A 27,762-nucleotide genomic window follows, 5' to 3' on the forward strand; every position below is an offset into this window, starting at 1 on the left:
TATTTTGTTCCAACAAAAAGAAAAATCTATTCCAAAGCCCATAGACACCATGTTTTAATGTAGCAATCTTCTGTTAGTGTGTTTCTACAGGGCTTTACTGTCTTAAAAATATCTCTGGGTACTGGGGATAGGGCTCAGAGTGTTTGCCTAGCATGCACCAAGCCCTGGATTTCATCCCCAGAACCTCCAAACACAAAATAGATTTCTTTTCTTAGCTCTTCTTGTATTTACACATCAGAATGAATTTTAGGGTCAATTATCAAACCCCCAAAACAGTTTTTTTGAATTCAACTTGGTAACACAATGCACTGTTAGGTGAAAATAGATGAGTTTAGCTCCTGTCCTAAATTTTTAAAAGACGCACTAAGGCTTAGCTTGGTGTAAGTGGCCCTGAGTTTCCAGGTCACGGTCAGCAGCCAGCAGAGAAGACTGCTAGTCTCACCTGACTGCTGTGCCTGAGAAGCACACTCTCTAGGTCATTCTCGGCTCAGAGCATCCGGAGCCTAACAGACAGTGGGATTCTGAAGACAGTCCTCTTTGCCATCTAATCTGCTTTTTCCGGGTGATCTTATGTAGTTAATAACAGTAATTATGAGTTAACCTTTGTCAGGCATTTTCAGTGTATTGGCATTACCCTGCCCTTCATATGTCATTGTCATTAAATCCTCTAAAACGGCACTGTGAAGTGTTGCTGCTCCGCCCTACAGCAGAGAAGAGCGGGCAAGGGGAATCAGCTATAAATGGCAGCCCTGACGCAGAGACATAAGCCTCCCAGCCACCTGGCTTCTAAACTCTCTTACCACTCAGTTTTCAGTTTCCCCTTCCTTTCCTGGAACCCTGCCTGGTATTTGAAAATATCCGTCTTCCCGTCTCATTCCTCAGCTAGCACTGTCGCAAGTAGTTTCCCTTCTCCTCAGGAACCCTGCTTTGAGAAGGCTGAGATGTGTCTGCCTCCTCTTTCCCGACTCCTCCCTCTCAGCCCCATTTAATTCCACCTTGTGCTTACAACAGCCACTTCCTTGCTATTGCCGTCTGCTTAGTCAACAGCTTCTTCTTTTTTTTTTTTAACTTTCTACGTCGTCTTCTAAGAAGATGAAGGCAGTCTTGTCACTGCCATTTAAAACTACAGGGTCCTTGTACTTTGCACGGGATTGGGTTGAGCTCCAGCTCCACTCACAGCCTGGCCCTCAGCTGTCTCTCCAACTCCATCCTCCTCCACCACAGCCCACTGTAGGCTCCAGCATCCCGAACGGTCTCCCAGATGACTCTGCTTCGGCTCTTGAGACCCAGATCCTAGCCACCTCTAGTGACTCCTCTTCAGGCTCCTCAGAATGAGAGAGTTGTGCATTTTCTCCACAGCACATCCTGTGCTGTACTTGTTGACGTGCCAGCCATCGGCCTACGAGGAGTTTCAGGACCAGGACTGCGACTGCTGGGGGTTAGAGAACTGCCCAGTGGGTACTAAGAACAGCAGAACATTGGGAATGTGTCTCTCCTCAGCGTTGGGCTGTGGTATCTGTCAGAATAATCTCCTCAGCTAAGTAAGCAATCTAAGGGCCCTGCTGAAACACGGCCGTGTGTAGCAAAGGGAAATCTCCCTTGGGCAGGAACACCACACATTGTTGAAATCCTCAACCCACTGGTGCTTGTGAGATTGGAAAAGTGAACATAGCCATCCCCATGAAGTCAGAACTACAAGTTACAGTGTTTGGCCAGGACTTAATCCTGACTTTTCTGGGCTCTATTTCCATGATTAGAGTCTAGAAGTTTGCATGTTTGATCATTCATTTGGATGTGGGGAGGTCAGCTCTGTTTACTGTTCTTTCCTGAAGAATACCCACTACAACACAAGTAAGCTGCCCTCTGCCTCAACTCCATCTCTCCCTTCTCTTTCAGCTTCAGAGTGAGCTGGAGAAAGTTGAAGGGGACAATGCAGAACTGCAGGAGTTCGCCAACACCATTCTCCAGCAGATAGCCGATCACTGCCCTGACATCCTGGAGCAAGTTGTCAGTGCCCTGGAAGAGTCCTCCTGACGTGCCCCAAGGAGGGTGACCAAGGAGCCAGAAAGGAGAATGTGAGGGACTTGAGGTGTCTGAGCCACCTCCACACCAGACCCTGCCAGCTGGATGTACGAGTCCAGCCGTTTGTATCTCATCGCACTCTGCCTTCTACTCGGAATGCTGTCTCTGCGCAGGTCTCCTTGGTCTCCGTGAAGAACTGCCCTGTCATCAGCAGGAGGGAGCTGGGGAGGCTGGCCTCCAGGAACAGGAAACCAGAAGCCCATTTGCCTCATCTGGAGTCCACTCAGAGTTCTGTGCTTTGAGAGCTCGGTGCTGAAGCCTTGGGATGAGAGCTTTCTGCTCAGAGGGTGGAGAAGGGGGGAGCAGTGGCCGGGACAGAGAAGAGTGCTCCCCATGTGCTGCCCTCATGTTTACCAGCCTTGCTGTCATGACCATCCGATAGAGGCAGGCCTCACTTGAACCCTGGCCTATTGCCTGTCTCACGTGCGCTGCTCTCAGCTGACGGGAGGATGATGTCCACAGTGGTCACCCACTCGCTCTTGTTAAGACCTTCCCACACTTGACTGTCAGGTCAATGTGACCTGATGAGAAGAGGCTTTAACATGAAGGGCCCTGTTGTCACTGCTTGCAGCTTTGTTCCTCCAGAGACGATGTCTCCTAGGGCCATGCTGATTCCTCCTCAACATTGCCTGCAGTGCTGTCTGCCCTCCACCTTGCCCTAAGCTACTTAGAACAGGGGTTGCTAGAGTGTGTGATCCCTACCCACCTTCTCAGCTCTACTCTTAAGGTGCATCCTCAGGGTCATAGCCTCATGCCCTAGAAACTTCTTTTGACACAACTGTTATCTCATTAACATTCCTCCCTCCCTCCCTCCCTCCATTCATTTATTCATTCATTCATTCAGAAAGTGTTATGAAATGTCTGCTGTGTGCACACAGCGTGTGAGGCACCCACCTTTGGAAAAGCCTCTGTTCGGGAGTAGTGTGGGGACCACTGAGACATGCTCAGTTGAGCTGTGGCAGTGAAAGCATAGCTTCTCCCTCCAGCTTCCTGACCAACAGTCCTTGTTTCCCACTGTAGAGTCCTCAGTGGGCTTGGCTGGCTGAGCCCCTCTTTGCCTGCGAGGTCCCGTGTGGCAGTAGAGAATCATTGCTGTCACCCTGAGAGGTGTTCTGTGTAGGGGGCTGTACTGACCATTCATGTCAGCTGACTGCTTCACCCATGCATGCACACCCCATGGATGCAGCAGCACCATGCTGAAGCCAGATGCAGAGGACAGCTGCAGTAAGATAATCAGGCTCTGAGAACTAGACAGCGCAGCACAGACATCCAGCCCTGCACGCTCTGAAGCAGACACCTGAAGATGCCCCACCACCTTCCTCCTCTCTGCCCAGCTACACTCTCAAAAGTATTTAATGCTGCCTGTAAGTCCCTCGCAGCCCTCTACCCAGGACCTCACGCAGCTGCTGCTACTGCCATATTCAGTCACTTCCCTGTTCTCCTTCTTCCCTGCCATACAGTGTTCATTTGTGGGAGATGCCGAGGTCTGAGTGGATTCTGCCAGGAGCCAGAATGATGATACTGCTGCTCAGTTCTCGCAGTTCTTTGTAATTGCCCCATCCGTAAATCCCATAGAAGACAACGTATTTCAGGATAGGAAAGTTAGAATCAGATTTTATGCCCATAACAACTGGAACCACCACCTAGTAATAGCTTCACAGGCTATGGTGGAATCCAGAAAACAGAGTCTGGGTCCACAGGCACAGCCTGGCGCTGACACTGGCCACTGTGGGGGACCACCCCAGACAGACTCCTTACTATACCCACTTGGTCTTTGTCTGCCACTCTTTATCTACTTCCTTCTCTATTTTACAACTTTTCTCCATAGGTCCCTCCAGAGAGGCTACGGGAAGGCAAATTTATAGGACAGACATTATCTGATCTCTGCCTAGCAAAGGGGTCTCCTCCTCAGGCAGTAATCCCATGATTCAAATGGTTCTGGAGACTGTGGAGCTACAGTTGAACCATAAACATGGCCTTTGTGGTAGGCGAGGCTAATAGGTTACCTGGCATTCAGATCTTGCTGACTTTACATCATTCACTTAGCCAGAATTTACTAAATGCCTAGCTGCCATCGCACTAGGACATGTCATCCCGTGACTGTGCATGCACTTAGGGTCCTCAAGACATCTGGCCTTTAGAGCTCACTGCAGGCTGGCTAGGACCGTCCCCATCACCTCCATCCATTGTCAAGCCTCATACCCTTTGTACCTAACACCTCTACCCCAAATGAAGGTCGTCATGAAGACGCGGTAAGAAATGAGGGCTGGAACCCAGCTTGGGCTCCTACTTAAAGCAGCAGCATATGAGCCCCACATCCCAGGTCTTCAGTGAGTGACTGACTGGTGGCACATCTCAATGGGATTAGCAACGACTTTAAGTCGTTAAGACCATTAAGGATGGAGACGTCTGAGTGGGCTTCAGCAACCGGAAACGTGGCAGGCATCCTCCAGTTCCTGTCAGCCTTTTTTCTCATGCATTTTCCCAAGGCCTGAGCATACTTCTTCCTCACCTGTGGGCCTTAGCCAGAATTTACTAAATGCCTAAATGTTCTAGGAAAGCAGACTGGGCTGCAACTACCGATGGTGTTGCAGGTCAAACTGTGACTGGCCACGTCCCATCCATCTGTTTGGCTTCCTGGGAAGAATATGTTGGCTTACTTTCTCCCTCGGGAGAGATGACGTCGACGCAGATGGTTCTCACGTGCTACCGTCCTGCCCCTACACTGTTGACACTGGGATTGGTTTGGCGTCGCACCCTCCTGTGTGACTGAAGCACAGGCCCACTGGCCTCCCTCCAGGTCTTTGAAGAAGGGCCAAAGCAAGGATATGTTGCTACGTAGAATGTGACACCCACAGGCCTGCCTGAGTCCCAGCAGACCCCGTGTCAGCAGTGCCGGTGACTCTCAAGCCTGCCTCCCCGGCCTCCCCTCCTCCTGCAGAGTCCAGGGCCCAGGCAAGGAAGCAAGAAGGATGAGGCTGCACCACAGGCCTGCTGGGCACCTGCCGTCACTGCCAGTCTCGGAGCTTTGGACTGTTCCAAGGCATGTTCCCTCCTGTGAACCAAGAGGGTGTCCAGGGAAGAAGAAAGCACACGTGACCTGGGGATCCTTCTGAACAAAATGGCTGTCTGTACTCTTTCCAAACAGAAACTTTCCAAACTTTTAGTGTCAAAATTGTAACCAAGTGTCTCCTGATTCTTCCCACTGTGTTTGGCAAGTGCTGTGACCCTATTGTAGGTACTTCTCCTCCTGCCTCTTTTGAGGGAGAAGTGGTTTTAGGGGTTGATTTGGGGAGCGGGTTATCGGTCCCATCCCGCCACCTCTTTTGTTTCTCTGCTTGTTGATATTGTCTGTGTGATTCAGAGAACTGGGGCAGTTACATTGTGTCCATTGTTGAGAATATTAAAATATTAAAAAGTAGTTATAGAACTGAAAAATTAAGGAGCTGTGTTTTTAAAAATGCAAACCCATAAATAATCATGTTAACGAAGGAATTCAAGCTATGGGCAGCCTAGCTCCTCCCACTCCAGGTTGGCGAGGTGGTAGCCAGGCCAGCCCCTGGGAAACACACTGACCACACTTGAGGTATGTGACTACCTGGGAACAAGAGACACCCACTCAGTGGAGAAATCAAAATCTGGGGCTCCAAGACTCTCAGTCACGTCAGGGTTTTCTGTACATCCTCAGGACCTCTGGGTAGAGTTCTCAGCGTTGTTGAGGGTGACCTAAGGGTCGCCCTCCCCTCACATTGGATCAAGCCTTGTGTGCCTAGTGCTGTGTGGTAACCTGGGCTTGGGCCTGCTTGCCAGGCCACAGGACCTTTTCCTGCCCACTTGGTGCTATTTCATCGTGACCATCCCACAGGGCAGCCTAGTCTCCAGAGCCTGCAGGCCAGTGCCATGGATGGCCCTCAGAGCCTGGCTCTCTCTGGCTTCAGATCCTCAATTCTTCTCTTTGAAGCTTTTTAGACTCAAACCCCCTTGGCTCCAGAGATGCCAGAGTCAAGAAAGGAAGTGAGCCAGGCTGAGGCAAGGAGATCCACCCTCTGCCACAGTGAGCACACCAGCCCAGCCCCTCTTCCCTGCCACACCAGTATTAAATCCATCCTTGAAAGCATCTGGGCCCGCCTGAGGCACATGCCAGCCCTTGGGCCGGCTGCCCAGTGCAGACCAGAAACCTGTCTTGCATAGCAGGCTGTCCCCGGATGGGGAATTTGGCTTTATTCTGCACCCTTCCTTCAGAAGAGGCATGTTGCACTTTAGAGGGGAGCCCAGAACACTGGGCACTGGCTTCCTGTAGCTTGAGTCCCTGTTGGTAGCGGTGGTGGCAGCCTGGTGGCTTGTGTGAAGCAGCTGCAGCTGCTGTCTTCAACTGTGCACATGCGTGCAGTTACGAGCGTCGAACTGCCGCCTGATGATGACATCACAAAGACGTTGTGTTCTGTTCAATTTTGCCTTGGTAATTATTGTAAACACTCTGTTTGATTTTTTTTCTTTTTTATTCACGAACTAAATCCATCAGGAAATTATAAACTTATTTAAAAACTGTGTGCTGCAGCCTTCTTTAGTCTCTGCCAGCCTGGCCACACCCCTGTGATGAGACTGGATTCAGTCTGGAAAAGCAAGGACCAGTAGTCCTAGGACGCCGTCTCCAGTGGCAGACTAGAATCTGTGCACTCCAGGTTCGAGGAGCTCCACGGCAGACGGGCCTACTAACACAGGGCTGGCCGCAGCAGGACTGCACCCTTAGATTCGCACGCCCACTCTGATTATCTTCCAACGTCCATTTCCAACCCCCTTTTCCCTTTCACCCTATTCCCAGTCAGATCGTCCACATTAGCTCTGACTACATTATGAAAGTGTCCATTACCCAGGAGGACTAGAATAGTTTACACCAAGATGGCAGAGGAACAGGTGTGGCCAGCACTGGGATTCCCACTTCAGGGGTGTGTTCTGACGGCCACCTTAGATGTGGCTGCATCTGTAACCGCATCGCGACCACCAAGAGTAAAAGAGTCAGGAGACCGATGCATAATTGTGGACGTCATTGTCCCCTCTGGCTCAGCTTGAGACCTTGTGCCCATAAGAAGTGTTCTGGGGCATTTTAGCGAGCTCACATTCTGGTTAACTTCATATCTGTGTCTGTCTTAGGAAGGGAGAAGAAAACCATGCTGTGCTTGGCACACTGCCTCGTGCCCATATCCCCAGTACTCAGGAGTCTGGGAGGGGAGAAAGGAACTGGAGACCAGCCTGGGCCACATAGTGAGACCTGTCTGCTCCCTCTCCCGTCTGTGCAAATTATGGCACTTGGCTGAGGGAATCAAGCATTTTCAGGTCCTTTTCCTGACAGAGCAGCTGTTTAGACAGACAGCCAGGCAAAGGAGTACCTGGCCCTCTTCTCCAGACTGGGGAACGGTGCTGTGCCTGGTCACATCATGAGAAGTGGGAACAGGTGTGACTAGCAGAATGGCCCCTGTGCTGCACAGCACAAAGCCACAGGCACAAGCAGAGCACACTAGTCAGCAGTTTCCAGAGTTCCCCATTCATTTTTTTGTAAGCTGACTTGTTTACTCCATTGTCGACCAGAACCTAGCTGCAGAGGGTCCCAAGCTTGCATGTGGTGCACAGAAACCATGCGGGTCCACAGCAACTTTTTTTAAAATGGGAATAATGAAAACAGACATGAGGAGAAAGCATAATTATGTCTTCCTTCATGAAAGCTCCTCGAAAGCACAGGATTCTTCTGCACACCTGTGAGCTGCTTTAAAAACAGCTGTGTGTTGGAGAGGGGTGAGGAGCAGGATGTAGCTGCAAAGAGATTGGCCCGCCAGTGGGTGTGTGGAGCTGGGTATCGGTGCTCCCTCTTCTGAAGGCTATGAGATCTCCCTGATGAGCCTCAGAGACCACATGTCTCTACTGTGCTTTCCCGGTCAACACACATGAGCCTCTTCCCCAGGATCACGCATCCCATTCAAAAATGGCTTCTAGTGTACGCATTCCTCAGTTCACCGCCGTGACCACTGTTGGAGTCACCTGGGAACACAGACCAGCACTCTCAGGCTGTTGGCTGACTGGCTGCTAGGTTCTGGTGATGGCCTGTTGTACCCCATCCCCACAGCAGTCCCTAGCGAGAACCCACTACCCATTTCATAGATGAGGCACAGACGAGACAAGAACCTTAGTGCAGCCAGCACGGCTTGGTTGAAGAACAAGACCCAGACATGATAGCTACAGTGTGGCTCAGATGATGAGGTGTGCCTGTATGAGAAAGACCTCTGCTGTCCTGAATGGGTGGCCAGCTGGGGAGAGCAACACCTCACCTGTTACTAGTTGTCCACACAAACTCTTAAGACAGGAACACCTCCCCCCTGCAGGGTCTGGAAGGGAGAAGTTGCTAAAGCAGAACAGAGGCCCCGCACTGAGCAGTGTCCATCAGCACGGGTCCGCTGCCTGCTATGGATTCATCTCTACCTTTTCTGCTAGAGAAGCTAGAATGCAAGCTAAGTAGCCCAGAGCTACACGGTCAGCTAGTGGGAGGCCTGGATCACTCCTTTGTCAATGGCTTTCCAGGCTTTTCTGGCTCCTCACAGAGCCCATGGTCTTGTCGTCGGACCATGGTGTGGTGACATCAGACAGACTCCTGCTAGCCTCAGAAGGATGGCGGCATCAGGGCTGTATGTTGGCTAGGGGTTGGTTCAGCAGGCATAGAAATGATGTGTCTGGCCTGCTCACTATCAGGTTGGATATGAGTCACACAGTCTTGTGTTGCTAGGCTTTGGACATCATTGGGTTCCTGAGAATCAGGCAAATAATCACTTACCGTCCTAGCCATCTTCAGGCTAAACTTTCCCAGGAAGGAATGATCAATGTTCCTGATACATGCATCACCCCTTTCCTGCGTCATCTTAGGAGTAAACAATTTCCACACAGCACACACTGGTTTATGGGGTGCCATGGTGTGTTTATTTGTCCCAAAAGTTCATGTCTTTGAAACTTCCAAATTTATGTTGATAGTATTAGAGGTAAGGCTTTTGGAAGGCAATTAGAGTTCAATGAGGTCATAAGAGAGGCATCCCAGCTGGCACACTACCCCGTCACCAATATGGTGTCTTCTGTTGTGTTAGCATGTACTCTACCAGGTACAAGATGATGTCAGCCCTATGTGCTCAGACTTCCAGCCAAATCAATCTCATTCTTATGGCTTGCACTCTCAGATAGTGTGATCCAGCATCAGAAAGTGGACTAAGACACAGGTGGCACAGAACATCCACACTTGCGTTGGACACCCACAGTCATGGGCCAGGCCCACTGTGTGATTTTGTTCTCCCCAAGCTATTTCTACAACCGCATGCTGACTTTCCCACAAGTGTAACATGAGGGGGCCAGCTTGTTGGGGTTTCCATCCCTCCAAGTACCCCAACAGCTGGCAAGCAACAAAGAAAATCACACACAAGACTCCATAAGGTTATAAACTGATTGGCCCATTAGGTCAGGCTACTTATTAGTTCTTATGACTTATCTTAACCCATTATTCTGATCTATGTTAGCTACACGGGCTCATGTGACAGCTTACATGTTGCCTCTTCGGTGGTCTGCGCAGGAGTGGCTGAGGAACCTCCCTGCTTCCCAGAATTCTCCTGTTCTCATTGCTCCACCCCTACTTCCTGTCTGGCTTTCCTGCCTATACTGCCTGCCTGGCCAATCAGCGTTTTATTAAAATATGATTGACAGATACAGACAATTCTCCCACACCACACAAGGCCATGCCTGCTAGGTGGAGCTGCCCCTAAGCGAGGCAGACAGATGGAGACAGAATACTGGTCCTACTAAGCTGACAAAGAACCAACGGAAACCTTGACCATGCCGGCAGGTGCATGAGGAGCTACGGTGTAGAAGATACCCAGCTGAGCTTTGCTGCTGACTATGTGGCCTTGGAGACATCACCCTTGACATCCAGCGTGTATGTTTTACAAAAGACATAGTGCACCGCCCCCCCCCCCCCCGCACACACTTCACATGTTTACAACATGCAAACGAGAGGATACACAGTCTAGGCTATGACTCAGAGGGAGAGCATTTGTCCAGTGTGTGCGACCTGTGTGGTCCATTCCCACAACATGGACAAGAAAGCATGGAGCACAAGGCAATGGGGAGGCGGGCTTGTTGCCTGACGGCCATTTGTTATACTAAACTCACTTCAGAGCCTAACTCACTTTGGAAACCCATGGGCAAGCAGATACCACGCTTCGCCCTTACGGAAGAGTGCCACTCTCTGAGCAGATCCGCTTCGAGACCCATCTCTTCCATATGAAAACCCGCTAGCAGAGAAATCAGCTAAAGCTGAGATGAGAAGGCTAAGGCCTAGAGCACAATGTTTCCCAGAGAGTGGCAGGGGTCACACCATCCTCCCTCCTGGGCACTGTGGCCTGCCTTCCTGCAATTCCCTGGGTGTGGGCCCCAGTTCCTCCTCCAAGGGAGTCAGATGCCAACAATCATACTGTCTTTCCTCAGCATCTGGGCCCCATTGCCCCGCTTTGCCCCCTCCCTTTGTGAGGATGGGCTCCTGAATAGGAGCACTGCCTGCCCTGGCTCTTAGTCACTGTGACAAATGAGACACAGGGAGCCTGGAACCCAAGATGGGATTCTTTGGCCAGGCCATCCCATCAGGGAGTCCAGGCCTCAGCATGCCGACATCCTTCTGGGGATGTTTCTAAGCTCCCTACTCAGACTTAAATGTTCAGAGGACACCAGAGTGAGGTCAGCCTCAGAGTGAGTGGGACCTTGATCTCCACCCTCTTCTTCCAGGACCTGTAGCTTGCTTTTCTTCTCCTATATCCTCACTGGGCACAAACCCCTGTAAGCAAGGAGCATCCTTTCTCCTGGGTCCTCTGCAAGCCTATGCACAGGCCTGAGCTTACCACTCCATTAAAAAGAACTTGCTTCCTTCCCACTAGCTTCTGATCCCGACATGTTCTTTCCCACAGTCGGCCCAGCTTTAGCTCCAGCTTCCTGATGTCAGGTGGGAAATCCTGCGCCCCCACCCCCACATACACACTCCCACCTCCAGGCTGTGGGGCTGCCATTAAGGCTGTGGTAGTGATAAGCCACAGGTGGAGCCTGTCTGTCCTGAGAAGCAGCTTGGAGGGAGACAGCTGGGCTCTGACCCTGCTGCTCAGGGTCCTGGGTGAGGCTCCCACCATCTGGGGCCTCCTCTCCTCCCCTGCTCCAATACCCTGGTCCTCTCAGCCACCCCCCAGGAATTCCCACAGGGGTTTCTAAGAAGCTGAACCTGCCTTGGGGGAAGGGAGCAACATCCTGGAAACCGGTGCAGGTAACAGTCCTCATGGGCTTATCGGATGTACTGGGAACTTGCCAGGAATCATAACGTAACCAGTGTTCTCCCGAGCATGTGTGCGCACAGCGAACGTGTGCAGCCCTGCCTTCCTCGCACATGTGTGCACACGGCGTATGTGTGCAGCTGTGCCGACACATACTCAGTGGAGTCAGCCAAGTGAGGGTCTCCGCGTTAAAAAGGAAATGAGTAAACAGCGTCGACATTTTTGTTTCCCTCCGAGGCTTGCAAAGAAGGTGTTAAGAGCACAAGATTTAAATCATAAACTTTGTGAGAAGGCCAACGGCCTAATGCGTGACTCTTGCCAACTTGGACGTGCTCCTCAGGGTAACGCTACACTGAGCTAACGCAGAAGGAATCGTGGGAGGAAAAGGCAGGATGGGAGCAAGCCGCAGAGTCAACCGAGGGCAGACCAGCTGGAGCCCGGAGGGCCTCGATGTCTTTTTCTAGTTTCCCAGAGCCTCTATCAGGCCTAAAGGCCTCACAGCAAGGTAGGGGAGACCTACTCCCGAGAGACCCAGAACAGGCCCAAATCGCCCATGGAACGATTGCTTAACGATCAGGAGAGACAGCCAGAGAGCCTGCTGCCTGGACCCCTCAACTCTGAGGAGTCCTGTTCCTCTCTAGCCATCTCCAAAGGCAAGCTGCCTCTTCCATGGGTGCAGGAACCGTGCTCAGCACTGCACAAGATGCCAGGGTGCAAATGAGTCCCCCTTCTCCTATGGAAAGTAAGCGGAAGACATAAGCCTGCAGTGGTTGTGCAGTTTGGGTCAGGGTGGGGATAATCACAGGAGCTTGTATAGGGCCAATGGTCATACTTCCCTCCAGCCTGAATCTGCTCCATCACTGCCCTCCCCCTAATGGCCCTCCCCAGGCCCAGGTTTCACTTAGCCCAGCTCCTAGTCCTAATATATGCTCTGCTCTTCAATACGCGGAACTCATAAAGACATCTCTGCCCCACCAGGTCCCTTTGATTTTGTGTCACTGAATTTGCAGATGCTTCACGTCTCCCACCCTTGCCTGAGCAGGTCCCTCCCTCACCGTTTTCCCTGTGCACCTGGAATAGGGGCCATTCTGGTCCACTCTTAAAAAAAAAAAGTGAGCCAGGCAGTGGTGGTGTAGGCAGTGTTCTGTCCCACTGGCCAGTTCCAAATAACCACACAGAGACTTAATATTAGTTATAAATGCTCGATCAATAGCTTAGGCTTGTTACTAACTAACTCTTACAACTTAAATTAACTCATATTTCTTATCTAAGTTCTACCACATGACCCATGGCTTGTTTCCTTATTTTCTACACATCCTGCTTCCTCTGCATCTGACTGGAGATTCCTCAGACTCTGCCTATCTTCTTCCCAGTGTCCTCCTAGTCTGGCTCTCCCTCCCAATCTCTTCCCACCCAGCTATAGGCCAATCAGCTCTTCACTAACCAATGAGAGTAATACATATTTACAGTGTACAAAGATTGTTCCATAGCAGGTGGTGCATGCCTTTAATCCCAGGAAGGGATTAAACTTGGGAGGCAGAGGCAGGAAGATATCAGAGTTTGAGGACAGTCTGGTCTACAGATTGAGTTCTAGAACAATCAGGACACAGAGAAACTCTGTCTCAGAAAAACAAGAAAAAATATGTGTGTGTGTGTATATATGTATATTTGTGTGTCTGTTTATGTGTGTGTCTATGTCTGTGTGTGTGTGTGTGTGTGTTTCTGTGTGTGTGTGTGTGTATGTGTATGCGCGCGCGCATTGTGGGATAAAGTTCTTGTACACTGTAAAGATTTGTCACTTATATTAGTTTACTAAAACGCTGACTGGCCAGTAGACAGGCAGGAAGTATAGTATAGGTGGGGCAACCAGACTAAGAGAATTCTGGGAAAAGGAAAGGCAGAGAGTCAGTCACAAGCTAGACGCAGAGAAAGCTAGATGAGAATTCTGTACTGAGAAAAGGTACCAAGCCTTGTGACTAAACACAGACAAGAATTATGGATGAATTTAAGTCATAAGAATTAGTTAATAATAAGCCTGAACTAATAGGCCAAACAGTTTTATTAAGCCTCTGTGTATTTCTTTGGAACTGAACAGCTGTAGAACCAGACAAGACAGAAACTTCTGTCTACATCCGTATCCGTGTTTATGTGTGTGTATTGTACCTGTGTGTGTATATGTCTATGTGTGTATATGTATGTATATGTGTGTTTACATGTATGTATTTGTGTCAGTGTGTGTGTGTCTATGTGTATGTATGTGTGAGAGTGTATGTATGTGTCTGTGTGTATGTGTGTGTGTATTTGTATGAAGCATACATGAATGTGTGGCTTTTGAGGTTGCGTCTCTTTTTGGGTTTTTTGATTGACCTGAGACAGCTGCCTGTGCCTCCCCAGCACTGGGATCCCCAGCGCATACCATACCCAGTTTTTTATGTGGGTGCTGGGGATGGAACTAGGACCTCATGCTTGTACATCAGGCACTTTGCTGAAATACTATTGCCCCGGCCCCCATTCTATTCACAGGATTTTCCCCACTGAGTAACCCTGGGATCTGAACGAGACAATGTGAAGCCTCAAGACAGCGACAGGGAGCTGGCGAGGTGGCTCAGTGGTTGAGTACTTGCGGCTCTTGCAGAGGGGTTCAGTTCTCAGCACCCACACCAGGTGGCTCCCAGTCACTTGTGACTCCAGAGCATCTAATGTCCTCTTCTGGCCTCCGTGGACACTGATATGTGTATGCACATGTACACACAGACACATATGTCAATAAATATAAATTTTTAGATTTTTTTTTTAAAAGATAGATGGGTAACAATGAGGACGAGCGACAGGCTCGGCTCCTGGGTCTATCTGTGCTGCTCTTTCTGGCTAGTTAGTGCTTTGGGGACTGGCTGGCCCTTTCCGCATACCCAGAAACACTGCCAGCCCGGCTGATGAGGGAGCACAGCCCGGCTGATGAGGGAGCACTGAAGCACTGAATTCTAATCTAACTCTCCTGGGACCGGCTGCCGCTGCCTGGAGCCTGAGCCATGAGTGTGTCTGTGGTTCCAGTGGTCCTAAGGATCCCTCCTGACATTTCAGAATCACTTCCCAGATACATGTGTCTGTAGGTGAATAAATAGCCCCGGTGTTTTTGCCTCTCCAGCCAGGGTTTCTCTTAAATCCGTGGCTGTGAATTCCACTTCCTTGGAGTAGCAGCGGGAAGAGAAGACTCATAGTGACAACAACCAGTCACCTGTGCACAGGTGGCAAGCCGAAGTACCCAGGAGACAGAGGAGCCTGCAGCCTGCCTCCCCCCCACCCCCAACCCCTGCACCTGCCTGCCAAGGGCTCTTTGAGACAGTGTCCCATCTCATGCCTGCTGAGTCCTTGCGAGCAACTGCCTCGTTTTATTTTTCTCTAATTTTTGCCTTTGCAAAAAAAAAAAAAAAAAGCATCACAAAAATGTTTCTTCTCTTTCCCCATCCACAGTGATCAGAGCCAGAAAACAGTGCTGGCTTGTAGGCCCGACTTCTCCCTGCTGGGTTGTGGGCCAGGGAGGATTTCAAGGTCAAATCTACTCCCAGAAGGGCCACAAAGGAATTTCTCCTGGATGTCTGGGACATAAGCCCCAGCTGTTTGCAGCTGGGCCGAGCTCGTGGAGGAGTTTCCTGAACGAGCCCCACTATTTATATTCTCCTGCATCCCTCACCGGCTTGTTTAAAGATATGTTTATTCCCAGGTTTGCATCAGTCATTGCGGACTGAAGGAAGCTCTAGTTACTATAATAAGCCTTGGACCTGCAGCCCACACTGTGCCCCTCCCATACCCGCCCACATAGTCAGCCCAGCGCCCAGAACCTACCCACCCTGCAAAGTTACATATGTCTCCTTCTACAGGCAACCACCTGGGACAAGCCTTTGCTGCCTTATGCTAAGCACACCTTGCGTGTTTTGTATTCTCCCACGGTGGCCTCTTAGGGCTTTAAAACTGAGAACTAGAAGGGTGTTATGAATATGACTCCCTCTGCAGCCCTGAGAACAGTCTCCTTCAGCAGTCCGTGTTTCCTTCCGCTGGGAGGTTTGCGGGGAAGGACAGCACTGCCATCAGGCTCATGGGGAACCGGATAGAAAGCCAGTCCTTTGAAAGTTTCTGGGGCTCCGTGTCTGCTCTAAACACTGACAGAGAATAAAGCATACTTCAGTTCTGTTTAGTCACTGGCCCGTCAGCCTAAAGACCCAGTTGGAGGATCCTAGGCGGTCGATGAAGATGTGTTACAGAAGGAATGCGAGGCTCAGGGCAGGAAGGCCACCTACGAGAGTCACCTGCCCTACAGTGTCGGGTAGATGGCACCTCACTCCTGCCTCTGAGAGTCCCTGCTTTTTCTCTGGGTGCAGCTTGTTAGTGTACCTCAAAAACAAATCAGGCCTGGGGTCACGCTGTGCATCAGCGGTCCCACCTATGTATGCCCCTCCAAAAAAGATTGAAGGCAAATCTCAGAGATTTTTGCCTACCCTATTCACAGTACCATCATTCACAAGGGCCAGGAGATGCATGTGACAAACCTGTACCGTAGTACTTCCTCCACCATAAAAAAAATGATTAAAAAAAAGAAATTATACCGACTATAACCCTGATGAACCCTGAGGCCGTTATGTTCAGTGAAAGGGACAGACACAAAGAGACGAATACTATATCACCCCTTCTGAGTGACGTACAGAAGAGCAAACTCCCAGGCACGTCAGGCGTGGATAAGAGAGAAAGAGAGGCTAGGTGTTCAGTGTCGCTGTCCTGGCACATACCTGTCATCTCAGCACTTGGGGGGCAGAGGCAGGAAGATCTCTGGGTGTCGAGTATCTGGAAGAATACAAGTCTGGGATGCAGCTTAGAAGGTGGTTCTACAACACTGGCTGTGTTTAGCCCACCACACTGTGTGGTCATGAAGAAATTGAAGAAACGTCATTTATTATGTATGTGTTTCTGGAATAAGTTTTTGTTGTTGTTGTTGTTGTTTGTTTGTTTGTTTGTTTGTTTGTTTTAAACATGGTTCTGCACCAAACCTGGCTGGACCGGCTCTGCCCCCGGCCTGCTTATGTCCTCTGCTCAGCCATGGCCCTGTATTTCTGGAACATACATCAGATGTATGCAACAAACATCCTCATCCTTCCTGCAGGGTGCCCAGAAGCCACCACCCTCCACGGCCCATTGGCCCAGGCTGATGGGACACCATTTCAGCACCTTTGCATCTCGGCAAATCTCTGAAAAGTGTGCCCATGCTCCTGTTCCCCCACGGGAGCAGCACAGGATGTGGGGTCCTTGGTGCAGAACAGGAGCAAGAGAGGTGGCTTGCGGTGAGTGGGAACAGAGCTGCTTGCTTCATTGCCTTCATAGCGGAAGGATCCCAGGGACTGCGCATGTCTCCTGCTCATTATGCAACCAGTTCTGGCTAAGAACAGACCCTACGTGCTAGAAAGTTCATTGTAGATTGTTAAGAGTAGGAAAGGTTTTCAGTAAAAATCATGTCCCGTATCTTCCTCTGAGACTTAGAGGGGCCTAGAAACATCCAACAGTGCACCTGTAGGGAGTGTGCAAAGTCCCGAGTGAGCGCGTGTTATTCGACGTGGCATGTCCATGTCTAGGACCCTAGTGTCTCAGACCCATGCGATTGGCAAAGCCTTCCGTGGGTGAGGCTCACAGCCTTCCACCTGTGAGGCTCGAAGACGTGGCTCAACCTTCCCTGGGGGAGGCTCGAGGGCATGGTGCAGCCTTCCGCTGGTGGGTTTGGGGGGCGGGGGTGCAGCCTTCCGCAAGTGGGGCTCAAGGACTTGGTGCGGCCTTCTGCGGGTGAGGCTCAGGGGCTTGGCACAGCCTTCCGCGGGTGGGGCGGGGGGCCTGGTGCAGCTTTCCTCTGGTCCTAGTGCAAATGTTATCAGGGTGAGCAGAAAATCTCTGCTGTAGTTTCTCCCTCAGGATGCTTATGTGCTGCGGACTGCTTCCCTACAAAGATGGTTCCTGCCAAGATTAGTTAGACCTGCCTCCTTATTCAGTCGTATACCACAAGGCTCCTTAACAAGCCGCGTGCAATAACCCCACCTCCTGTTCCACTGTACATAGCAAACATGGTGAGCTTCTGGGTTTCTCCATCACGGTAAGCACAGCCCACCGGATCCCAGATTTTCTGTAACATGTGTCTGTGTGTCTGTCCTTTCTTCACGCCCTCACTACCCCTAGCCAGGCTCCCGGGACCCACACTGTGTGTGGACACAACACGTACTCAAGGTCACATAACCAGTGAATGGACCAGTGAGGAGGTTTAGAGCTGGTCTGGGTGTGGCCAACAGGGACAGCCAGCACGTGCTTCTGCGGTCGTTTCCCCACCCCCACCCCCAGCCTCCCTGACAATAGTGAACAACAGTATCCCTTAGATCAGCTGAAGAGGTGGCTGGTTGTGGAGAGATGACAGGCAGAGCTGGATGCCATCCCCTGTTGCCTAAGCTTCAGCAAGCTGACATCCATCTTACCAGAGATGACAGACAGCAAAGGGACATCACCTCTACCCCAGCAGGAAGTGGCGATCTCGGTGGGACCTGCTATGGGAAGCAGCAGCTCACGGTTTCAGAGCTGACGTCATCTGGTGTGGAGAGAAGGACTGTGCAGCTCAGGACTTCAAAGCTCGGATACGGTCTCTGGGGGCTGGATGGAGAGTCTCTCTCAGTCCCTGCTCTGGGGTCATCACCCCGTGCAGAGGTGCAGCAGTTCCGTGAGTGACATGCTGGTGTATGCTCAATGTCACTTCTCACCTCCGAAATGGCCTCTGAGCAAAAACAAACAACCCGGAAATAACTTGAAACATGCTCCCTCCACCCAGCTATTAGGCCTAGGCAGCATCTGCAAATAAAACCTCAGGAATATTTACACTTTTGGGGCTGGGGTGTGGCTCAGCAGTAGGGCATCTGCCCAGCAACGGAAGGCCCGGGTAAACGGGACCTGTGCATGGAAAACTTTTCCATGGAACTCCACAGTGCCGTCCGAAGAGCTGAACATGGGCCGAAGGCTAGCGTCCAGACACAGGAGAGGACCCTGGCTTGCCGTGTTAGTGACTGCTTTAAAATGAATTGGAAGCCAGGCTAGGGGCTACTGAGAGTTCAGGCAGAAGCTAAGGAATTGCCCTCTGGTTAGGGAGGTAAAACTAGCATAAACTTACTATCAGTGTAGGGCCAGCAGGCATGCAGGGCACCTGTGTGCTGCCTGGGGCCCTAGGCGGGCTTTATCATTGCATCTTGTTTGAGGTGCTGGGGTGAATCCAGGGCCCCCCATGTGTTCTACCACCAAGTGACAGCCTAGCTGGAGACCTAAGGTTTTGTGTGTGAACCGTGGATAGCGCTTTGGGACAGGATCAGATCGTGGAGATGTCCTGGGTCTGTGTCTAGATGCTCTAAGTGCGGCAGAAACTGTTCCAGTGAGAGGGGCAGTCCTAGGGAGGCAGCCTTGAGTGTCTGCCTTCACTAACCATCACCTGCCATACAGGCAGGTTCAGGGTAGGGTTAGGGTTAGGATCATACAGGCAGGTTCAGGGTAGGGTTAGGGTTAGGATCATACAGGCAAGTTCGGGGTAGGCATAGGGTTCGGACCATACAGGCAGGTTCAGGGTAGGCTTAGGATTAGGATCATACAGGCAAGTTCGGGGTAGGCATAGGGTTAGGACCATACAGGTAGGTTCAGGGTAGGTTTAGGATTAGGATCATACAGGCAAGTTCGGGGTAGGCATAGGGTTCGGACCATACAGGCAGGTTCAGGGTAGGCTTAGGGTTGGGGTAGGGCTGTGTTGGAAAAGACAGATGTTCTGGACAGCGTGTGTGTGACAAACTCAGGAGTCACTGTGCTGACAGTTGAAGTAAGACTCCTGGGGCTGCAATGCAAACCTCCTCTTGGAGCACTTAACTGTCATATATAACACACATCAACTCCTAAAGAAAGGTACCAGAGGGTCACGATGCTCACATCTGGCCTGGGTTGCTAATTGGTGAGGCAGGGCAATTGAGAGCCCAGGTCACAAGGAGAGTGTTCTACAGCTGTGAGCCTACAGCCTCAGACCTGGGTCGACAAATGTCCTAGAGCACCTGCGCTCCAGCCTCGCCCCCCACCCCCCGCTGTCCATCTCTGCCAAGTTGCAGGGGGCTTTGTGTAGCCTTTGTTGGTAAAGAGCTTGCAGATTCACAGCGCGTCAGAATGGAGTCAAGGGGGCCCCCGGATCCTCCACCTGGTGGGCCTTGAGACTGGCTTTTCTCCTCACACTGCCTTTAGGAGCCACGGAAATGGCTGCATGTTTGAAGTTCACTCTGTCTGATGAACATCAGAGTGTGGTGGAGGCATACCACAGCTTCCTTCACCGTTTGCTTACAGGGAGAAGCTGGACTCTTGTGTTGGACTATTACAAATGGGATTTTCCACTTTAGATTTGTATGTGGTCTAAGTTTTCGTTTCTCTGGGACAAATGCCCAGGTGTGCAATTAAATGATCATGTGGTAAATATATGTTCAGTTCTTCCTTTTGTTTTCTAGGAAACTGCTTGGGACTGGGCATGTGGCTCGAGGACCGAGTTCTCGCTTAGCCTGTGTACGATCCTGAGTTCCATCCCCAGTACTGAAAAAAGCAATTCACACAAACTTTCCTGGCTTGAATCCAGTGTGGCTCAGCCATCCTACATTCTCCAATGTGAAAGACACCCACCTTCTCCACACCCTTGCAGGAAGGGGTTCCATTCCTCCTTAATCTGTGCTCCTCTGTCCGGTGCCCTGTGCGGTCTGAGTTCTAAGCTATGTTCTTTCGGCTGTGATTCTCCCTGAGTGTGCTTCCATGGAGTCATTTGCCATTCATACATTGTCTCCAGTAAATTGTCTTCTCATAACTTTTCCCCAGTGTATAATTGGATTTTTAATTTTTTTAACGTGTGTGTGTGTGTGTGTGTGTGTGTGGTATAGGTATGTGTACATGTTGGGGCTGTGTGCACACATGTGTGTGCATGTGTAGGGCGAAGGTCAATGGCTCTCCATCTTTTCTTTTTAAGGTTTATTCACTTTTATTTTATGTATGTGGATGCTTTGCCTGCATGTATGTCTGTACGCTACGTGAGGGCCTGGTGCTCACAGGGGCCAGAAGGCAGCATTAGGTTCCCCGGAAACTGGAGCCACCATTCCACCTTATTTTTTAAGACAGGGTCTATCATTGAATTTGGAGGTCACCAGTTCCACAAAACTAACTGGCTAGTGAGTTCCAGTGGTCCTCCTGCCCCGGCTGTTTCTCCAGTGCTGGGACTACAGACAGAGGCCATCATGCCTGGGTTTCTTATGTGTTTGTTCAGGATCTGAATGCAGGTCCTCACGCTCTTGTGGCATTTGGTAATTTTATTGGGTAAGCTATTCCCCTGGTCCCGTATTTAGATTTATTTTTCATGGTGAGTTTTAATTTTCCTCACACATTTCCGATACATTAGCAGCTGTCCATTTTAACAGTGTTAAGTGTTAAGTGGCCTTGGATATATTCATCCCATGATGCATTTATTCATCTCCAGAGCTTTCTAATCATTCTCATTGGAGATTGCGCTTAGGAAACTCCCTCCCAGCCCTTGGCAGTCGCCATGTTTCTTCCTTTATTCTAGCAAATCACATAGCTGGAATCACATGCTGGCATCTCCGGGGCACCCACTGTGCACTCGTGCCAGAAGCCCCGTCTTTCCGTGGCTGATCCATCTACCAGTGTACACCTATGCCACAGTGTGTTAATCTGTGGTCAGTTAGTGGACCAGCGTATCTTCCTCCTTGGCCGTGATGAAGAGCTCCACTGTGCGAGCATGCAAGCACCTTATCTTAGTTACTTTTCAGTTGCTGTGGCCAGACACCATGAGCAAGGCAACTTACAGTAGAAAGAGTTTATCTGTGGCTTCCGGTTTCAGTGGGTTAGAGTCCGTGACCATCGTGGTGGGGAGCATGGCAGCAGGCAGGCGTGGTACTGGAGCAGCAGCTGAGAGCTCACATCCAATCCACAGGCAGGAGGCAGAGAGAGAGAAAGCCTGAGGCAGCCATAGGTTTTTGAAACCTCAAAAACCCACCCCCATCACTATACCCACTCCAACAAGGTCACACCTCCTAATCCTTCCCAAACAGTCCCACCAACTGGGGACCAATATTCAAATGTATAAACCTATGGGGGCCATTCTCATTCAAACGAACGCAGACCTCCTGATCTGTGGTCAAGTCCCTGCCTCCTTCTTTACCATCTAAAAGTAAGCCAGCCTCACTTTTGTCCAACTTGACTTCCAACAGTTGCCTCTTCCTTTTCTGAACAGACTCCAGCGCCATCAACGAGTGGGTCCATTGGGCCACTAGAGGGCGCTCCCTGTCCTGGGATTTGTTGGGGGGGGGTCTTCGGTAGCTTCTCTATAGCGGAGGTGGAAAAGGGTGACCGAGACTAACAAAGCTTGGCAGCCCCTCTCCTCCCACCACCAGCCGCACTCTCAGCTCTCAGAGGCCATTTTTCTAGGGTTTGGCCCATCACGGCCTCAGGAGCTTTGTTCCTGGGGTCCCAAGCGGCATGGAAATGAAATCATTATCAAGGCAGGCCTGGGAGTAAAGGCCTCCAGCCTTAGGATGGAAACTGGCTTTCCTAGCTGCTTTGAACTTGAATGGAGCCCATATGGAGAGCCCTCGGTCTCACGTGGTTCTCTAGTTTTCCAGCCAGTGCTTCGCATCTCAAAACTACAGCATTAGAGCCTGAGAGTTTCTTATCCTGCGGAACTGTAGGGAAAGGAGCGTGGAGGGCTGCCTCCAGTCTTGGCAAGTTCAGACAAGGGTTTCCCTAATGCAGCCAGTACGTCTGGAATCGCTCTACCTGGGTGCTGGGAAGTGAGACCACTAAACTCCTCAGACCCCCGGTTTTCCCCTAGAAAATGAGGTCATAATTACACGATGAGGTCCTGGGGTGTTCTTGGGGGACAGTACCACTCCACGCCCTTCATGTCACCACAGAATTACAAGGAAAGCACACCGACTAACACTTGGGAGTGTTGCTCCCAGCACTTGGGAAGCTGAGGCAGGGGGATGATTCGAGTCTAGGTGTTTGAGGCCTGTCTGGATACTACCGGGAGACCCCTGTGGCAGCCTCCTAAGGAGCTCATATTTTTGCCTCCAGAAAATCTTGCTTAAATCACTCTGGTAGCCACCAAGAAGGAAACAGAAAGGGGCTAGGATGTCACCAGGCTATGAAAAAAGCGAAGAGGGCTGGGGGGGGGGGGGCGGGTACAGTCTGGGCATGAAAGAGAAGGGCAGCATTTGCTGAGGGTGAGGTTAGCGGCTCCAGGCTGGTTGCTCCTCTACTGCCCTCCTCTCTACCCTCTAAGCCTAAAAACCCAGTGCTATTTGTCTCTCTCGGTTCTCCTAGAATCAAAGGCACTGGGTGCATATTTGAAACTTGAAAGGGAAGGCAAATTACTGGCTGCATTTCTGTCTCTTTGCTAAGTTCCATCTTTAGCTCCATTTCTTATGGCCAGTGGGTGGACCTTGAGCAAGGGCTCCCAGGAAGGGGGCAATCTGGGGCAATGACCATGGCAGCTGGCTGCTGGGTCTCTGGGCCATTTTCATTAATTCGCTTGTTTTCTCCAGCCTAGAGGCTCTTGTTGTATTGCCCAAGCTGATTGTGAGCTTTTGGGTTCAAGTGAGTCTCCTCAGCCTCCCAAGCAGCTGGGATTACAGGTGTGTATCACCACACCTGGCTAGCCAACATAGTTGACAACGTCAAGGGCATTATCTGCACTGCTCTCTTCCTGACCCTAGGCAGCCAACATCTCCAGCCTTCAGGCACTGGCACCCCGTTCCTACTGCCTCTTTCTTGTTGCCAGTGCTGAAATGACCCTACTGACATTCAAAACTGAACGCATCTGTCTCAAAGTCATGGCTTTCAACTCAGACCTCGGTCTTGCTCTATCTCCCTTGTTTAGTCTGAGGTCTGATAGCCTGTGCTCTTCAGAAAGCACAGAGAAGAAAAATGACCTGCTTAGGTGAACCAGCTGCTCAGGAAGGGACAAGAGACCCTGGCTGGCACTCTGGTGCCTGAGCATCAACAGGAACATCTGGTACCAGTTTTGTTTCTAGTCCGGCTGCACTTGACTGTAACCCCGTAGGGGCAGACATCCACTTCCGTTTCCTGCTAGTGTCCCTCGGAGTGGAATTCATCATTGGAGATAGAAAAAAAAGGGGGAGGGACACAGATATTTTAACAGGGTTCTCTAGAGGAAAAGAATCGATAGAATGACTATTAAAAGAGGATTTGTTAGATTGGCTTACTCAATGTGGTGTGCATAATCCAGCAATGACTGCCTTCATACTGAAGAGCTGAGACCCCATAGCTGTTTGTTCCATGAGTCCAGTTGGGTGCCTTAGCAGTCCTAGTCTGGTCTCTAGGCCTGACAGACTCCTGGAGGGACACTGGTCTTCGGTTCGCGTTGGTAGAATGAATTAGCTGGGTTCCAGTACCAGCAAAGGAATGGACTAATGCAGGAGCTGCAGCCCCAGTGGCAGAGTAGATGAACTCACCAGCAAAACATGAAAACAAGGAGGCCAAAAGCAAACCTTGGGCTCCTTTTATCCGGCTGCCCCCAGAAGGTGCCACACATTCAGGGTGGGTCTTCCCACTTCAGATAACCTGATCAAGAAACTCCCTCACGTGTGCCCAGTGGCTTCTCTTGATTCCAGCTCCATTCGAGTTGACATCCAAGATGAGCCATCATGCCCACACACTCCAGAGGCATAGACGGGAGGATCAGGAGTTCAAAACCATCCTCGGGTACACAGTTTAAGACCAGCCTGGGCTGTATGAGATATAATCCCCAGTCTACCCAAAGGTAGGGATTGAGGGGCAGAGGAGGTAGAGGTGGGGAGAGAGCGTACTTGCCAGTGCCCATTCCAGATAGTACCTTGTCTGCCCAGTGCTGGGGCAGTGGCTTACAGGGTCATGTCCACTCCCCATCTTCTCTCTATGACTCAGTAATGGTACTTGCCACCAAGTCTGATGACCTGAGTTGATCCTGATCTTCAAGATCCACTGTAGTAGAAGGAGCAGACCAATTCCCACAATTGCCCTGTGAACTCCACACTTACATGTAGCACACATGTACACACACACACTCTCCCACACATACTATAAATAAATAGATGATAAGTAGATAGATAGATGAATTAGTAAATAAATAAATACATGTAAAATCCAGGCATCCGAGAACAAAAAACGGTGTTAGACTGGGCAAATAGGAAGTCAGGTGAGGCCTACTAACAGTGGAACTGTCTAAATGCACTGAGTACACTGCCTGAAAGAGACAGTGTGCCTCTTGCTAGCACTGTCAGACATAAACCTCTCATTCCCCGCGGCAGGTGTCTGATCACCACTACCTTTCAGATGAGGCAGCCAAAGCATAGAGAGATGAGTTACTTGTCTGTGATCACAAAGGCAGGAAGGTAGATTCCCATGTGAGCTGCCTCTAGCTGTCCAATTCAGCAATTCACAGGGTGCTCCCTGGGAGGACCAGTCTCTTGGGGAGAGGTGATCACACAATCCTTGAGCAAGATGAACAGGACACTCTCTTTGGATGGTTCTTAAAATATGCAGAAATGAAAAAGCAGTTTTCACCAGGTAAGCTCACTGTCTATGACACATGCTCAAACCTACCACTAACCAAGCCCCCTCTGCTTTTATCAAAAAATCCTTCATGCCTCCAGCATCAGAGTTTGAATTTTTCCCCTCCCCAAAACAGACAGAGCCAGATAAACATGCATGCTAGAGGAATTTTCTTAGATAGTGAAACATGAAATATCCACTATATACTCATGTGTTTGAACAACTTGGTCCCTCGACAGTAGTCCTGCTTGAGAAAGTTGTAAAGGAGATGAAGCCTTCCAGGAGGAAGTATGTCATTGGTGGGTGGGGTTTGATGTTTTATAACCCAGTTCCACTTCCTGTTCTCTCTCTGCTTTGGACTGATGATGCCATGTGGTGGTCCAGTCTCATGTTCCTGCTGCTGGGCCTTCTCCAACATGATAAACTTCAGCCCAAAATAAATCCTTTTTCACTTAAGTTATTTTTGTCAGAGGACATAATCTCAGCAACAAAGAGAAACCAAGACATAAATTAGTACCAGGAGTGTGGCTGTTGCTCTGCTAAACCTGACCATGTGGTGCACGGGCTTTGGAATAGGTTTATGTGAGGGATGTGGAAGGATGTGCAGTTTTAGGCTAGGAAAGCTCTTGAATGCTATACGCAGAGCTCAGGGTGATATTCTGAACAGATTTTGGATGATCAAAAGACTAAAGAAAACGGGGACAGTGGAGGCTTAGCTCGGGGAGTTGCAGAGGAGACCAAGGACTCTATCAGGAACTGGGCTAGAGACCATTCAGATTAGATTTTGATCAAGAGTCTGGTTGCATTCTGCCCTTGTCCTGAGAACTTGTATCCAGCTGAATTAACAAACACTAGACCAATATCTTTGGCAGAGGAAATTTTGAGACAGAATACCATTGAGACTGGGGCATGGCTGCTATCCATTATTCTTATGTAGGTCTGTAGTGGAAAAGAGCAATAGCAGGGCAGAAAGAAAGAAATAAAATAAAAACATGCAGTTTGGAGAGAAAAAGAGCACTAGGAATTTTAAGGTTGTGGCCAGGACTCGTGCTGAAAAGGCACACTTATTAAAGGGGTTGGCATGATTAAGAGTGGGCTCTGCTCTGCACTGGGACAGTAGGAAACGTGACCTGAAGGCAAAACGCTGCCCACCAAAGGCCCAGCATGTGACAGGACAGATCCTAAGGGGTTTTCTGCTCTTAGGCAGCAACTACGAAGGAAGTTTTCTACCAGACACTGGTTTTATAGACATAAAAAATGCAAGATTGGGGGTGGGAGGGTCATAGATTGTTATTCCACAGTTTCAGACAATGGCTGACAGGACTGAATTCCTGCAAAGAGGTCCTGACAGGCCATCATATGAAGCTGTGAACATGGAGCCTGGGTTATGATGAAATCCCCATGATGTTGGAGATACCACAGCCATGGAATGCCTGCCAAGGAGAATTGGATGCAAGGAGTGGAACTTGTCCAAGAGAGAAGTGTGTGTTGCAGGCAACAAAGCTGGAGGGGCGGAGTTACCTCATTCTTTTGGAACTGAGATAATTTACCAGGAGTCCTAGATGCCAGACATGGAGTGAGATCATTAGCGTTTTCCCCGCTGGGTTTCAGCCATGCTTTGGCCGAGTCTTACCATGCTATGTCCCCATTCCTCTCTTTTGTGCAATTGTCTTTTGGAAGTGTGCAGTTTGTTTTCTTTGTTTTGTTTTGTTTTACAGGTGGTCACAGTTAAGGGATTGCCTTGAGTCTCAGAAGAGACTTCTGAAGTTGGACTAAATGCATTCTGCATCATGAGACGCCCATGAGCCAACTGGCACAAGAGGCACATTATCCCCCATAGACTAATATAGTGCAACATTTGGTTCCTAGCTGGCATTACTGTTTGGGAAAATTGTGAAGGCCTCAGGAGGCAAAGCCTTGCTGGAGGAAACACAACACCAGAGGAGGGTGGGCCTTGAGTTTTTTGGGTTTTTTGTTTGTTTTGTTCATTTGTTTGTTTTAAGACTTATTTATTTTTTATTTTATGTATGTGTTTTGCCTGTATGTGCATTGCATGCATGCCTGGTACCTGCAGAGGCCAGCAGAGGGTGTTGGATCCACTGGATCTGAAGTTATGGGTGCTTGTAAGCAGCCATGCTGGTGCCTGGAACTGAATCCAGGTCTTCTGTAAGAGCAGTGAGTGCTCTCAGCTGAGGAGCCGTCTCTCCAGCCCCAAGCTTACTCTGCTCCATAGCTGTCCTACCTCTGCGCTGCCTGGTTTTGAGCTGCGGCTGCAGTGTGATGGCTGACCTCACCACACCCTCTCCACCACGATGGGTGGTAAGTCCTCTGGAACTGAGCCACAATGAACCTTGTCTCTCCAGTCGCTTTGATTTTGTGTTTTACCACAGCGAGAGAGGAGAAACCAACACATAGACTGCTTGAAGGGAGGCAAGTAGAACCTGCTGACCCAACATGCCCCAAACCGTCCCAGCTACTGTGCGTCTGGGGTAGTCCATGGGCAGTGTGTGGATACTGAGTCAGATTCGCCAGTTTTGAAAGCTTTTATTCTTAGGAAAATGCTAGTTTCTATGTCATGCCTGGAGAGCCAGCAGGAGACGAATGCTTTAGACCAAGTGCAAATGGGGTGGGACTGGAGAACAGCTTTGCCTCACAGTTCCATTCTAGGGTGTGCAGGCTCACGGTCAGGTCCTCCCCC

The 27,762-nt window shown here is 50.1% G+C and overlaps 1 protein-coding gene across 5 annotated transcripts in view; it reads left to right on the forward strand.

The window, feature by feature from the left end:
- The window catches only part of Erc1 (ELKS/RAB6-interacting/CAST family member 1), a 361,368-nt gene extending 354,738 nt beyond the window's left edge, over positions 1–6,630 (forward strand). For all 5 annotated transcript variants that reach the window (XM_087904324.1, XM_087904325.1, XM_087904322.1 and 2 more), the window contains one exon: positions 1,897–6,630. In XM_087904324.1, coding sequence (XP_087760450.1) covers positions 1,897–2,034 — 138 coding nt within the window. In that variant the 3' untranslated portion in view covers positions 2,035–6,630. The remainder of the gene's footprint in view (positions 1–1,896) is intronic.
- Positions 6,631–27,762: the final 21,132 nt, after the last annotated feature.

This window comes from Myodes glareolus, chromosome 3, assembly GCF_982192425.1.
Source record: "Myodes glareolus chromosome 3, mMyoGla1.1, whole genome shotgun sequence".
In the NCBI taxonomy this organism is placed as follows: Eukaryota; Metazoa; Chordata; class Mammalia; order Rodentia; family Cricetidae; genus Myodes; species Myodes glareolus.